Source organism: Cannabis sativa, chromosome 4 (genome assembly GCF_029168945.1).
Source record: "Cannabis sativa cultivar Pink pepper isolate KNU-18-1 chromosome 4, ASM2916894v1, whole genome shotgun sequence".
In the NCBI taxonomy this organism is placed as follows: Eukaryota; Viridiplantae; Streptophyta; class Magnoliopsida; order Rosales; family Cannabaceae; genus Cannabis; species Cannabis sativa.
Genome location: NC_083604.1, coordinates 81,790,570 through 81,804,879, shown reverse-complemented (window position 1 = coordinate 81,804,879; position 14,310 = coordinate 81,790,570). Strand labels below are relative to the sequence as shown.

Here is a 14,310-nt window from a genome sequence, read left to right as displayed (position 1 = left end):
TTGTTGATTTTTTTTTTGTTGTTTTGCTATTGTTTTATTGTTGTTGTACAATTGTTTTAACATTAAATAAGACCCTGGAATGACAGGTAATGGAACGTCTACCAGTACTCATCAAGAGCAATGGACAATGGAATGAAGATCACAATTATGTGAACTATGTGGCTAGTGGAGAATTCATACCAACAAAATGCAAGTACGAAGAGCTACTGCAAATACTGGTTACTTCATTGGGGTGCGAAAACACCAGCACAACACTACAAATACAGTACCAAGCTAAAGAAGGAATACCACCGATCAAAATATGCAACGATCGAAGCCTCTACTTTTACTTGGAATTGAAAATGAAGGAAACAGATTTCACGACATATCCACTATGTGTGAACCAGGAAAACAACAACACAACACGTGCTGCAACACCAAATTCGATATCCACAACAACACCGAATGAATATAATGTTGCAATGATCGAAAACAACACAACAACGCTTGAAAACAACATAACAACAACAGAATCATACACAACGGGACAGCAAACGGTAGAAGGGGAAAAGTCAGAAACAATAGAAGATGAGGAGGACAAATTCGACATAATTGACTATGCAAATCTGGTTGCTGAAGAAATGGTAGAACAACTTGAAAACACCAGTAAAAAACTGGATCCAGAAATTGACATCAACAATGCAAAGTTAATAACAGACAAGCAACACCCCGAAGTGGAAAAAGGACAGGCATACAAAGACAAAGAAACTCTAAAAAATGTCCTCAGCTACTACGCAATCAAAAACAACTTTCAGTACAAAGTGTGGAAGTCCTGCTCTCAAGAATACCAAATGTGTTTATGAAAGCTGCAATTGGTCACTAAGAGCATCGAGAAATGGGCCAACAAACACATTCATAATCAGGAGGTTGGTTTTTAATAGTTTTTTAATGTTGTTTTTGTTGGCATCCTTAACAAATGACCTGTTTTTAATAGAAAATTTTGCAAAAATTCTGTTAGTTTTGACAGAAAATACTAACAATTATGTTCACAACTTTGTCCTATTTGAGTTCTAACTTATCTAAACAGGTCGTCGTTAATTGACTATTTTGCTTCTCCTATTAAAATAGATACCAATCAACACTGAGACCATAAACAGTCTATGTTACCAACCAAAAACTTATCAATACCCAAATATAAACAAAGTTTTTATATATGTATATATATATGTAGGTAGGAACAAATACAACAAATGGAATTGAAAGAACCAAAACCAAAATCAGAATATTATGAAAGTCTAACTTCAAATCATTCCATCCAAATCAGAAAAAAAAAACCTATAATTTTAGTTTCAGCACACATTCATATATTATAAGTTTCAAATGGTAATAATATACAAAAATTTTGGTTTCTAAGAACTACGAAACATTAAAAAACCTAACTATTATTAATAATAAGGAAAAAAAAAAGAAAAGAGGATTGGAAAGAACAACTCTATACAACAAAACAGAGAAAGAGAGAGAATCGAAAACTCAAACAACCAAGCATAGTTTCAATCTCATTAGCAGATTCAAAACTCAAAACCATAAATACGGTACCTGTTTTCAATGAGTGAAGTAAATGCTTATCCCGCCAATGAGTGAAACGGTAGTCCTCCTCTCCGATCTCCTTTCTCCGATCAAATGGTCGATAATATTTCTAGGGTTTAGTTTTAGTGAGAAAAAAGCAGGAAAGTCGAATAATATTTCTAGGGTTTTAGGTCTCTTTTCATAATAGGTTTGGGCTTGTATAATATCACTTTTGGGTTTTTGGATCTTTTATTTGGGCTAGGCTTCTACAAATAATTATATAAAAAAGTTTGGTAACACTTTTATTTTTAAATTTTTTAATTACAAAAGTAAAATAAATTTTTGTTTTTGAAAAATAAAAATATGTTGTATAATTACTTTTATTTTTTAATTTTAAAAATAAAATAAAAGTGTGTTTTATAAATTTTATTTTTATTTTTTATTTGTTAATTTTATTTAAGTCGAGTAAAAAGTCGGGTCTGAGGTAGGGACCGGGGGTGGGTCCAAGTCTGAGGCCGGGTTCGAGTTCGGTTTCTAAAATCTAAGTTAGGATCGGAATCCAAAATATTAATTAAAGAAAAACTATTTAAAAAAAAGTTTGAAAGTGATTTTTTTGATTCTTAATTAAAAAGTGAAAACAGTTTTATAGAACATGATTTTAGAAAATATTTTCACTTTTCTAATTTTAAAAACAAAAAACTAATTAAAAAAGTGTTACCAAAATCACCTTAATTTTTTTTAAAATATTATTGCTTTTGTTTTGGAGGAAATTTTACACAATTAGACATATATAATAATAGACTAAGTTAATATTACTTGCAATAAACTTAGTTATATTTATTTTAGTTTTGATCATTTATATCTTTAGTTGTATAATTAGTTTATTTTTTTGAGGGATAAATAATATATTTTTTAATAAAAATATTTAATTTTAATGGTATATATATATAAAAAAATATAATAATATTCAAAATTATTATTATAATTTTAATTTAATCGTAATACTTTTAATTTTATAATTCTTTTCAAAAATATCATACTTTTTTTTTTGAACGGAAGAAATATTTCTTTCCAAGGTTTTTAGTGAGAGAAGAACCGAAGAACGCTGATAAGAGAGCTTGGGCTGGAGCCATCATAATGGGCTTGAGCTTGGGCTTGCATAAATATTACTTTTTAATTGGGAAATTTACATGGTATACTAACTTTTGTCATTTTTTTACAAAAATACTGCCTAGCGGTATTTTTTACTTTTTTACTGTATTTTTTTATAAGTTTCATACTGCAATATACTGTGTTAAGTTTTCACTGGTATTTTATTGGTGTTTTTTAGTTGTTCTACTGGTGTTTTGAGTTGTTCTGTTTTGTGTTTTACTAGTATTTTGTAAAAACACAGTATTTTTGTAAACTTTTCCGTGTGACAGTATTTTTGTAAAAGTGACTTCAAATTCCAGTATTTTTGTAAATTTCCCTTTTAATTTAGGTCTGCTATCATTGTCATAGGGAAATTTAAACAGTTTACTGTTTTTTCCCATTACTGTTAGACGCCCAAAATAACTTTTATACTATTTTTTTTTTTTTTGAAATTAACTTTTATACTGTTTTTTCTTTTTTTTTGGCTGCAAACAATTTTATGTTATTGTTTTGTTTTTTTTTGATTGATTGGGACATGGGCTCAATTATTTATTTAATTTTTTATTTTAATGGATGTAAAAGTTATTATTTATTATTTTTAATATTTGATAATTATTATTTTTTGAGATAATTTAATAATTATTATTTTGATGAAAAGGTTGATGGGATGTGTCATAAAAGTGACATGTTTTACTTTTTCTTTTATTTAAATAAATTTAAAAATCACACCCCATGTCTCACTCTTTTTTTTTTATTTAAATAGATTGAAAATAAATGGTTAAGCGTCACTTTTTAAAGCAGTTAAGTATAATTATTAATATGCATCACCGCATATATTTTCATAAAAATTAAAATGTCACATTATTATAATCAATAAAAAAGGCTAAAGCATGAAGTTGTTTAGATTGTAGTATTTATGATTTTATAATTTAAATATATACATACATCATATCGGGGCGGATTTAGGACAGATATCTATTCTTCCGCTCCTATCTCATTTTCAACTCGGGTATGAATATTTAAACCCATACCCCCACTCCTAAAAGTCAACTCTCGCCCCGTCCTATTAAAGCCAAGTACCCGAACCCTCACATATAATTATCATCCCTAGATTGGATCACAAAATTTAAATTACATTTTGAATAATGCCAAATACAACTTCCTATTATAACTTCTTAGTCAACCTCTAGCTCCGAAATCACATGCCGAAATATTTTTTTTCAATTTTTTTTTCATGGTGTTCGTTATAGTTACAGTATCATCCTTGTAAATTTTTAAAAAATTATGAATAGTTTTACAGTACCAAATACAGAGTTCCTGATATTCTAGTTTACCACGAGCGTTCAAAAAACTTCAAACGTATTTTCGGCATTGTAAATTATTCAAATTTTTTCAAAAATTTATAAAGATGATGTTGTAAGTATAACGAACACCCCGAAAATTTTGAATAAAAATAGTCTGACATGTGTTTTCGGGCATGAAAATTGACTAAGAAATTGTAACAAAAAATTGACGGTAAAACTCTCCCTAAATTTTAAAAAGTGCAATTAAGACTATGCAGATAGTAGGGCCAAAACTAATGCCACCACCTAACCTAGTGCCTATAAGGTAAAGAAAAAATAAAGACTTTTTTGGCATTAAATTGATGTTTGCTGTCTCTTTCAGTTTTCCTTTTTTCTTTTCGAAATACACTGCCAGTTGCATATCTCCCAAAATATAAGTAATTATTATAAGTATGATTTTAATCAAAAAATAACCATAAAAATATTTTATTATATAATTTTATTGAGATCCTATTTTTTATTGATGGTAAAGTGCTAACTTAGAAATACACAACATATTAAATAAATTAAAAAAAATATAATTGTGTATTTTTGAGTGTGCACTTATTTAACGGGCTTAATTAGCACTTCACAACTAAATATTCTTATATATTATTACATGCATGTTTTGTTTTTTTTTCCAAAAGTACATAAGGATAGTTGAAATCCATGTAAATAATTTTTTTATATATATATTGTAATTACTATTAATAAAGTACTGTAATTTTTCTAATGTCAACATTTATCATAAATTCTCAGTGTAATTATATAAAGTACTATATTATGTACTATATTAGTGTTATAAGTTTTGTCTTTCTCAGTAAGACTTTTTATGTCAACATTTAATCATAAATTGTTAGTGTTTATGACTATTATAAGCTTTAAACATCACAACTATAAAATTACTCAAATTGAAATTAAAGCAAGAAATTGTTTTGACACAAGAAGTTATAATGAGGTTTCACTAGTTTATTAGTTTATTTGAGCCAAAGATACTACAAAACAGGTCAATTTCTCATCATCTTTAGTACAAAAGTTAATGAACTTAATAGCCTTTTATAAGCTACGGTTTTAAATGTTATTTGCTTCCTATTAATTTTAATTTAACGATAGTATTTTCTAATACTTAATATTTTGGTGTTGTTTTTTGGTTTTCAAATAATATTTCATTATTCCAAATCGAAACTTTAGCTCTCTTAGTAATACTTAATTAAGCTCCTTCAGATAGAATATCAATTAGAAAAATTTATTCAAATTTGCTTTCTTTGGTGACAGCTATCAACAAAAGAAAAGTATTCTTTAACAAACTGGAGTGCTATTTAAAAATATTATAACTTTGTTATTTAAATTTTCAAAGACAATTTTGTCCCATATAACTCGCTATAAAAAATTTACAACTCATGATTTAACAAAACATGTCTTTTAATTAGATTATGAATTATCCCGGTCCAAAAAAGTTCCCCAGTCAATTATAAATTACTGTATCGTTAATTCATAAGTAATTTTGTTCACCACATCAAAAAGTTAATGAACTTGAAAAGCTTGCAATCTACAAGTTTATAATATAGAACAATCCAAAGGTCAATTTCAGGCCCCTAATGAAAAGCTTTTGCAAGTCTAAAATATAAAAACAAAATGAAATTAGAAGCTAAAAAGAACCTTGACTCGTATATGTGAAATATAAGATATTACATTACAATACATGGTCCAGTACTTAGCAGTTAAAACAACCTAAAATAAAGTCTATACCTAGTAATAAGTAATAGCTCCAAACATATACAAAATGAGATACTCATATTTCTATAGTCAAAATGGATTTTTTCAGTACTGATTGAATAAGATGATAGAGGTTAACTTACTTATACCATGTGCAAGAGTATGATCTCAAAAAGGGTCATATAAACTAGTCTGAGTTAGGAGCAATCAAAGAATGTCATTGGTTTTTCACTTGGTTAATAGAAAAAAGCTCTTCAGATTGCTTTTGCCACATATAATTTGAGGCTTCAATCCACCTTGGATGAACCAGAAGCTTTTTCTTTTTCTGAGCCCATCGAGACTTCTCTGTTCCAACGTCTGTCGAGACCACATGAGTCACTGATGGATCGAGTTCTGTTACACAAGTAGCACCCAAATTCTCTGCCATCTTCCAGAGATGATGATTCTCAGCTTGACATTTGGTGGGAAAAACTCGGCTAAAAACAATTTTACATCCCTTCAAGATTTCCTTCCGAAGAGTTTTCAGCACCTGTAGAAGATCATGTTCCAAAAATTATGAGAAATCAGTTCATAAACTCTACATTGGACTTAAAAATCTGTACAATTCAAGCTGGGACAGAATAACATAAAATGAACAGACCAGATATTTTCAGGTGGTAGTAGTGAGGGACAATTTTCTAAACATTTTACCTATCCTAGGCTAAGAAAATAAATAAAAAAGAGAAAGTGGTCAAGGGTAACTAGCATACAAAAAGTGAAAATGCCATTTACCTGCCTCACATCTCTGTCGATAGGATCTCCACCCGATTCCTACAAAAATATTTTCCATCAATAAATAAAAGATAATAGGCAATCACAACTTATTCCATAAGCAACCAGAAGATGGGGAACATACATCGAAAAACATACTGTGCACTTGTTTAAGTACATTGAGAACTGTCGCAAGAGCTCCTTCGACCTCACTTTCATCACTCTTCAACTCAGAGAGGGACTTACAATTGAAACCAAATTGCTGGCAGCTTGATCTGAAGAAATGATATCTTTCCATAAGTATTAAATTATCTTTGTGCTTCGACCAAGCCTGCAACAGTTAAACAAATGTAACATAAGCAAAGTAACGAGTAAAATACATATTATTGACTCACATTCTTTGCATCATCAACCATTCATGTACTTACATTTTCTGTATCATCAAGGATCAAGACAGCACTTTCTTGACCTAGCACCACATCAAGACCCTTTTGATGCTTCACAGTGCCATCATCCCTTGATATTATTCTATCGCCAAAATATTCTTTTTTAGGATCAAGCAGCTTGGCCATTGCTAAGGCATAAGGCCGGTCTCCCATTGTATATATATATAATTCAAACATATTCCTTGCTTCCCTTAAAAAACTCCGAACGTATGGTCTTAACTTCGTCATCATATGCATAGTCTCCAACATGAAGATGCTCCCGTCAGAGACATCTAAGCATTCAAAGAAAAAGAGATTTATAGCCCACATATTATCATGAGTTCAACAAATAATTTTAACTACATACTTTTGCATAAAAAAACAGACAACTAAAAAATCTCAATATGTCGGGTGCAAAATAGTTTATTGATAATTTCATACCATGAAGAGTAGCTGCTTGGGTTCTTAAGTATTCCTCCTCTGATGTCATATGTACAAGTTGAGTGGAATTTAGCAGTGTGTGGTCAAGATCAAGAACCAAACACAGCTTTTTATGGCGTATTAAGTTCTTCATGTCTGTGCTTCGTAATCGAACAATTTCATCATTTTGAAGCCTTAATCCCTGCCCATAAAGAATCATATATTTTTACCACAAAACTTTGTAGCCCACCAACTGACACTATTGCAATATTCTTTTAGCTTGAAAACTCTTAATTTCACAAACTAGATATCCCAAGGAAAGAATACCTTGTGAATGTAACCAAATGTCACACCAGACTCCTCCTCTAACCTCTGACCACAAAGAATACACATATTTCCAAAAGAACCAGGATGTGTGCATGCATCTATCTTTGCTGAATCCTCTGGGGAAAGTAACACAGGTTTGTGCATAAAAAAATTTAAAACTAATAAATAAATTCTATGTGAACAGTTAATTATACACAAAGAGTTATTGCCCATCTATAGACGAAGCAGAATAAAATTATCATGAGTGCCACAAATGATAAAACACGTGCAATGAATCAAAGACTGGCATGGAAAAAGAAAATTACCTATTTTTTGTTCTTCAGATTCCTGCAAAGTCGACCCACAAATTTCCTTAATGATTTCTAATTTCTCCACCTTCCTCCGTTTCACCCTAAAGTTTAGTTTAAAAAATAAAATAAGAAGGCGCCACACGTGTGTCGACGATCATATGCAGTAGATAATATGTATTTAGGAGCACAAATCATCCAAACACCATAACTGAAAATTTTAGATACCCTTAATGAAATAGGAAAACCATAAACACGAAAACTTCAACTACACCTTTCCACATCAATATCCTCCTCTTCCTCTTCCTCTTCCGCTTCCTCAATTTCTCCTTTTGGTGAAGACTCTGAAGAATTAGACTCAAGTGCAGTATCAAGAAACGACGCAAAGTCGTCACTACTAGATGAATTGACAGGTGAATCAGTGGCAAGACTCATCTGAATTGACAATTAAAAACAAAAAGACATTACTATCATAGAGATATTCACAAAAATAAGAAATACAACAAAAGGAAAATTTTTAATAACAATTCCTCACATGAAGAGAAATAATACACGGGAAAGAAAAAGAAAAACTATGTATAGATAACGACAATATCTTAATCATTAGCCTACACTAAAAAGTGACTTTGTTGGTATACATATAACAAGAATATAATGTTACAAGACATCAAAAATATACTTCAGAGCAATAGCAGATCTATCATTCAAGTTGTTCAACTTTCCCCTCTTAAGATAAAATTGTGAGAAACCAAACTCAGTTCAGGACTCACCTCAGTGAGATCTCCAATGAATTCTATAGGTAATTAATATCTCATCAACTAAATCAACCAAAACACAAAAGGACATCAAAATTGTATTGTTATGTTTTGATGTCAGGTCCCGCTAAGTCTGACAATCCATGGCCCACGGGAATGCTAATTCCCATTATAAAAGATTATTATTATTAAAATAAAATACAACATAAGGGCAAATGCCTTCTAAAGCACCCAAAATAAAAACAGTTAAACAGGGGATGGCATGTTATGATAAGCCATCCTTATTATGTCATGTCATAGCTAAAACAAGAAGTGTCAAGTGTATCAGTTCTCCCAAAAACAATGGCTATCTTAATGTAATTACATCCAACAAATCGACTTTATAAAATAATAAGTTTCACATGCACGATATTAGCCAGGGAGACCAAAAACATTATGTTCATAAATCATATCGAGCAAACATAACCAGCAAGAGATTACAGAGCCATAAAAAGCATAATCAAATCAAAATTCAATAAACCAAGAGTCAATGCATATTAATTGAAACAAAAAGGCTTGATTATCTACAGTGGACGAACCAACCTTGACCTAACTAAACGATTACCAGAGTATTAAAAGTTTGATTTCTGTGGGGGCCAATAAAGGAATTAGCAAAAAACCCTATTGACAATACCATCAAACGAGACACAGAATACCAATAATTGGCCAGCAGGAAAAACAAGAGTCAATGCATATTAATTGAAACAAAAAAAGCTTGATTACCTACACATTGGACGAAAAAACCTTGTCCTAATCGAACAATTAGGAGAGTAATGAAAGTTTGGTTTTTTTGGGGGGGTCCAATAAAGAAATTAGAAAAAGTAAGAAAAACCCAATTGACAAAACCACGAAACAAGACAGAATATCAATAATTGGCAACAACAAAAAATCCCCAAAAAAAAAAAACAGGACAAGTCAATAAAACAGAGCAAAAGTTCCAAATTAATGGCAACAACAATAAAGAACGAGTCAATGCAAGTAATAGAATTGAATTATTGATAGAAAGAGAGAGAAAGAGAGTGACTTACAGCTCGACCATCAATTGTGTGTTTTTCGCTAAGAACATTATCAAGTACAGAAGGATCAGAGAAAACAACAAAGGCGAAACCCCTAGGTCGACCAGTAGTCTTATCACGCATTATTACAGTTTGAGTAACTTCACCATACTGACCAAAGTAATCGGCGAGCTTCTCCTCCGTCGTGTCCCATGCTATTCCACCAATGAATAACTTCCCTTCGTCTGAGTCCATTGTCTTCTGTTACAGACTACAACTTCCTCCAAAAATGTACTACTCACTCAGTCCTCCACTACTACCACTCCTTCTGTACCTGTTTTCTCTCTCTAGGACTGTGTAGAGAGAGAGAGAAAGAGAGTGATTTGAGAAAAGGGAAAGAGAAGAGGGAAAAGGGGGTTAGGGTTTGTTAAAACGACATATCGAATGAAATTGAAAAACCCTTACTTTCGATTTTCAGTAGAAGTAGTTAGGATTAGGAAGCTATTAAACGGTGTCGTATTGGGGTTTTGTTTGAATTGTGATAGGAATATTGGAAAGACTTGTTTTGTCAGTTGACTTGACTTAAATTTCTAATTTTTACTTTAATAAGAGTATACCTAATATGACACGTGGAGGACTGAGATTGAATTAAATGAATGGAAGTATTTTTTGTTAATAAATTATGGAATTTTATTAAAAGTAATTAGTTAAAATAATAGCTTCGAGTTTAATAGGAGTATCTTATATGTTGGTGATACCATTACGATTAGAATTAGAAAATTAATCAAATAATCAGTCGTCTAATTTTCAGATTGTTTGACAAAAAAATAAAATAAAATAAAATGACAAAGATAGTAGCATCATAGTTAACTTTAAGAGTATTTATATTTTGTTTCATCCCCCGCTCAGAAGACACAACAATAGAAATTATTGCAATAGGTTCAACCTCATAGCTTGAGCACTCAACTATTGTGTAAGCAACGTAACTGCACTACTAACAACCCCACCAGTCGCAAAAAACTAGTTATTATCCGAACTACTACTAATAATTTAATGACGAGCTATTGAAGAACAAAAAAGAATCAACAATGAAACAAAACAAAATAAAATTATGTCACATAGACAATACTAAAACACGTAAAAGTATGTCATACAAACAAAAACACGTAAAATTATGTCATACAAACAAACTAAAACACTCAAAATCATGTCCCATTGACAAGACTAAAACACTCAAAATCATGTCACAGTCGCAGTAGCAGTAGCAAAACACAATCCCAACCAAACTGCATCTAAGCCCAGGGAAGATCGGAGAAAAAAGACAACCTTCGATAGCTATAAATTTAAGAATGAGAAACCCTAATTTTTCTTTAGATTTATATATTTTAGATATGTATTTTTTTTTGGCTTCCAAATTTCGACATGTATCAAATTGTGCCCCTAAACTATTAAGATCGTTAAAAATCTCCCTGAACTATTGAGATTGTTGGATTTAAGGACATTTTTCCAATTTTAGTAAGGAAAGCTTAACTTGAATGAAAGTTAAGAGAACATAATTTGGTACATGTGAAACTTCGAAGGGTATAATTTAATAGATATTGTTATGGATTTTTTTAACGCAAGTATACGTATCGATTTCAAGTATATACTCACAGGAGTGAGGTCGATCCACACGGATTGTACTTAAGTACTAATAAATTAAATTCCTCATTCTATTTGGCAATAAAAAATTAAGAAAAAAAATTAAAATCTAAAGCAATAAAAGCAATTAATTTTTTAATGATTAGAGTTTAGGGTTATTAATTTCAATTTTATCTATCTTATATGGTTTATTATAACTTAATTTCTCAATATCGATTTCTATGCAATAGTAGATTTAATAAAGTAACTTAGCTAGGATATATAAATCACAATTTATATACAAATTTTCTACTCTTGTAATAAATTTAAACATATAAGAGGCATTAAGTAAAAAAACCCTAGAAACTGATTTTTAGGTAGAGATCATTTAAAGTTCGAAACAAATCTGAGTTAGGCAAGCTAACCCACCATCAAATAGTTTGGTTTTACACTATATATAATCCAACCGGACTGCATACCTAAACCTATAAAGGTAAAACTATTTTCTTTAGTTTTATATGCAAATATGATGTCTATTAATATAAAAATGTAAACTTAATTATGTAAGCAAAACACACTTCACAAAAGAGTATTCACAGAACCCCGGATTTCAAGAAGTTGCTCTACTTTTCAACGGAAGGACTTAAACAGCTAAGCTAACCTTCACACTAGAACCCCACCTTCAACAATCATCTTCATTCTTCTGCCTTGTCAAGGCTCCAAGAAGGCAAAACTAAAGGACTATAAAAACCAAACTAACTTCTATCATTAGGCCTCAGCTCTATGCTCCAAATCCGAGCTTATAGTTTTCCCTTCGCACTCGATTGACGATGCACGCAACTTAAAGTTATTTATCTTCTTCACTTCCTCACTTGAATATATGAAGATCTTTTTCACCATTTTCTTTAGTTTTTAGACTAAGAAATGGTTGAATAATTAAGTTTCTTGGATCTATATGTATTATTTGTATTTATACATGTATATAATAATAAAGAATGTATTTTTAGTGTAATTTTTAGTGTTATGGTTGGAATAGAAAATAAATTTAGTGCTAAAATTATACCCTTTTGGTGTAAGCTTAATACCAAATTTAAGTTTCATCATTAAAGTTGGCCTACGAAAGGACTTGAGCCGATGACACTCTAAATAAAATAAACAATGATTACTCATTTGTTTACTAGAGTAGTGTGAGGAATTAAGAAGACCCTTAAACTTATTTGTGAGAGGAAGGCTTCTCTTAATTCCTCACTCTACTCTAGTAAACAGTGTGAGAGTTTCAAATGGACTGAAAAAGTAAACAATGATTAAACTATCAATCACCAAACTTATAAAATGAAATTACTCAGTTAAAGAACAACATAAAATGGTTTGAATTTCCAAAAAAAAAATCACAAAATAAATTAAAAAATAAGAAACCCCAAATCTGGGAATAAACAATTAAGAGATTTCAACATTCAAATCAAGACCCATAAACTATCAACCGCCTACAAACTTCCTCTCCATATTAGCAATCATCCATAAACTATCAATGATTAAAAGAAATTAATGAAGTAACATATAACAACTTACCATAGACGAAGAAGAGAACCCACCAATGACAGAGATGGCCGATGAATAGGAAAAGGGATGAGGGAAACCGAAGTTGTACGGATCAAGGAGAGGGAATGAGAGAGAAGGGCATCGATTGAGAAGAGAGAAGAAGAAGATGACGAAGACGAAGGCTCAAAGTCGTTGTTTTGGGAGTGTGTTTGCCTTTTAGATTTCTCTATCTAACAGAATCTCTTGTCACTAAACAGAATATTTCAAAAATTCTGTTAGTTTTAACAAACATGTCAATTACTATGCAAATGAATAAACGATACTTATTCATAAAGAGGTTATTCATTGGTAACTATTCAATGAAGTATTGCCTATTTTGCTCTCCTATTAAAATTGTGTCTACAATCAACAACACAACATTATCCCAGGTAACTTATTTGTCACTATGAGTAGTTAAAAACTTAAAACAATTACAATTCAAATTGCCTAGAAACACCATAAATTAGATTTTATTTGAAGAGAAGTTTCTCAATGTCACCAAACACTTCATCAACACCAAAGATACAGAATTATCTCAAAACTCAAAACTTAAACACAGTACTAAAATAAAAATATATGTAGGAACAAATACCATACAAATGGGATTAATTCACATGAAAGAAACATAAATTTTTTTATTGACCCAGAAAATCAGAGAATCATGAAAGTTTCTTACGTTTCAAATCTTTCCATCCAACAAAATCTGGTATGATTCAATACTAACAGATATCATATTATAACGTTTCAAATGGTAACAATATACACAATTTCTAAATCTCGGAACTAAACATTATAAACTAATTACGACAAACCTAACTGTAATTAAACAATCGGATAATAGCTAAATCAAATCCCTATAGAATGTCAATGTAGAACGCTATACAAAATAGAGAGAATCACTAGATAAAACTCAAAATAACCAGACAAAACCTTAAGTAAAGTACCTGATTTAAGCGAAGCAATTGTTTTTTCCAGCGGCCAATGAGTGAAACGGAATTCCTCCTCTCCAATCTCCGATCTAAGTTTGATAAAATTTCTAGGGTAGCGCTGATTGAGTTCAGTGACAGAACCGAAGAAAGCCAAAATGGCTGATAGAGAAAGAGAGAGACAGCCAAAAAGTTGTGCCATTTGATTTATGATTGGGCTTGGGTTTGGGCTTTGGTTTGGGCTTGGGCTTAACATGTTGGGTTAACTGAAAAATACCAACATACCCGCTTTTTATCAAAACTACCCACGTTTTTCTTTATAAATATTTGGTTAATTAGTAATTTTTCACCCTGAATTTTGACATGTAGTAAATCGTGCCCTTGAACTTTTTTTGCCGTTAAAAATTCTCCCCGAACTATTGAGATTGTTAAAGTTAAGGACTTTTGTCTAATTTCATTCAATTTTACTATTTC

At 30.8% G+C, this 14,310-nt stretch overlaps 1 protein-coding gene across 8 annotated transcripts; it reads right to left on the bottom strand.

The window, feature by feature from the left end:
- Positions 1 to 5,639: 5,639 nt before the first annotated feature.
- On the bottom strand, positions 5,640 to 14,008 carry LOC133037434 (RNA polymerase II C-terminal domain phosphatase-like 4). Of its 8 annotated transcripts, XM_061114729.1 has the most exons (11): positions 13,855 to 14,008; positions 12,902 to 13,120; positions 9,746 to 10,065; positions 8,198 to 8,358; positions 7,942 to 8,027; positions 7,637 to 7,752; positions 7,331 to 7,511; positions 6,893 to 7,182; positions 6,610 to 6,795; positions 6,486 to 6,524; positions 5,640 to 6,243 (listed from the first exon to the last, which is right to left on the bottom strand). In XM_061114729.1, the coding sequence occupies exons 3-11, from the start codon at positions 9,965 to 9,967 to the stop codon at positions 5,932 to 5,934; spliced, it is 1,593 nt and encodes a 530-aa protein (XP_060970712.1). In that variant the 5' UTR covers positions 9,968 to 10,065; positions 12,902 to 13,120; positions 13,855 to 14,008; the 3' UTR covers positions 5,640 to 5,931. The 8 variants fall into 8 exon arrangements, with proteins under 8 accessions (XP_060970712.1, XP_060970716.1, XP_060970711.1 ...); XM_061114733.1 differs by lacking the exon at positions 9,746 to 10,065; XM_061114728.1 differs by lacking the exon at positions 12,902 to 13,120 and having other exon boundaries at positions 13,855 to 13,990.
- Between the last annotated feature and the right edge of the window lie 302 nt (positions 14,009 to 14,310).

What these genes read in the sequence shown, in the direction of transcription:
- LOC133037434 (XM_061114729.1), bottom strand. Translation starts at nt 9,967, where the DNA reads ATGGACTCAGACGAAGGGAAGTTATTCATTGGTGGAATAGCATGGGAC. An exon ending in CATTTGGTTACATTCACAAG is followed by an intron (nt 7,512 to 7,636) that starts GTATTCTTTCCT and finishes CTTTATGGGCAG; the next exon opens with GGATTAAGGCTTCAAAATGA. An exon ending in TGCACAGTATGTTTTTCGAT is followed by an intron (nt 6,525 to 6,609) that starts GTATGTTCCCCA and finishes ATATTTTTGTAG; the next exon opens with GAATCGGGTGGAGATCCTAT.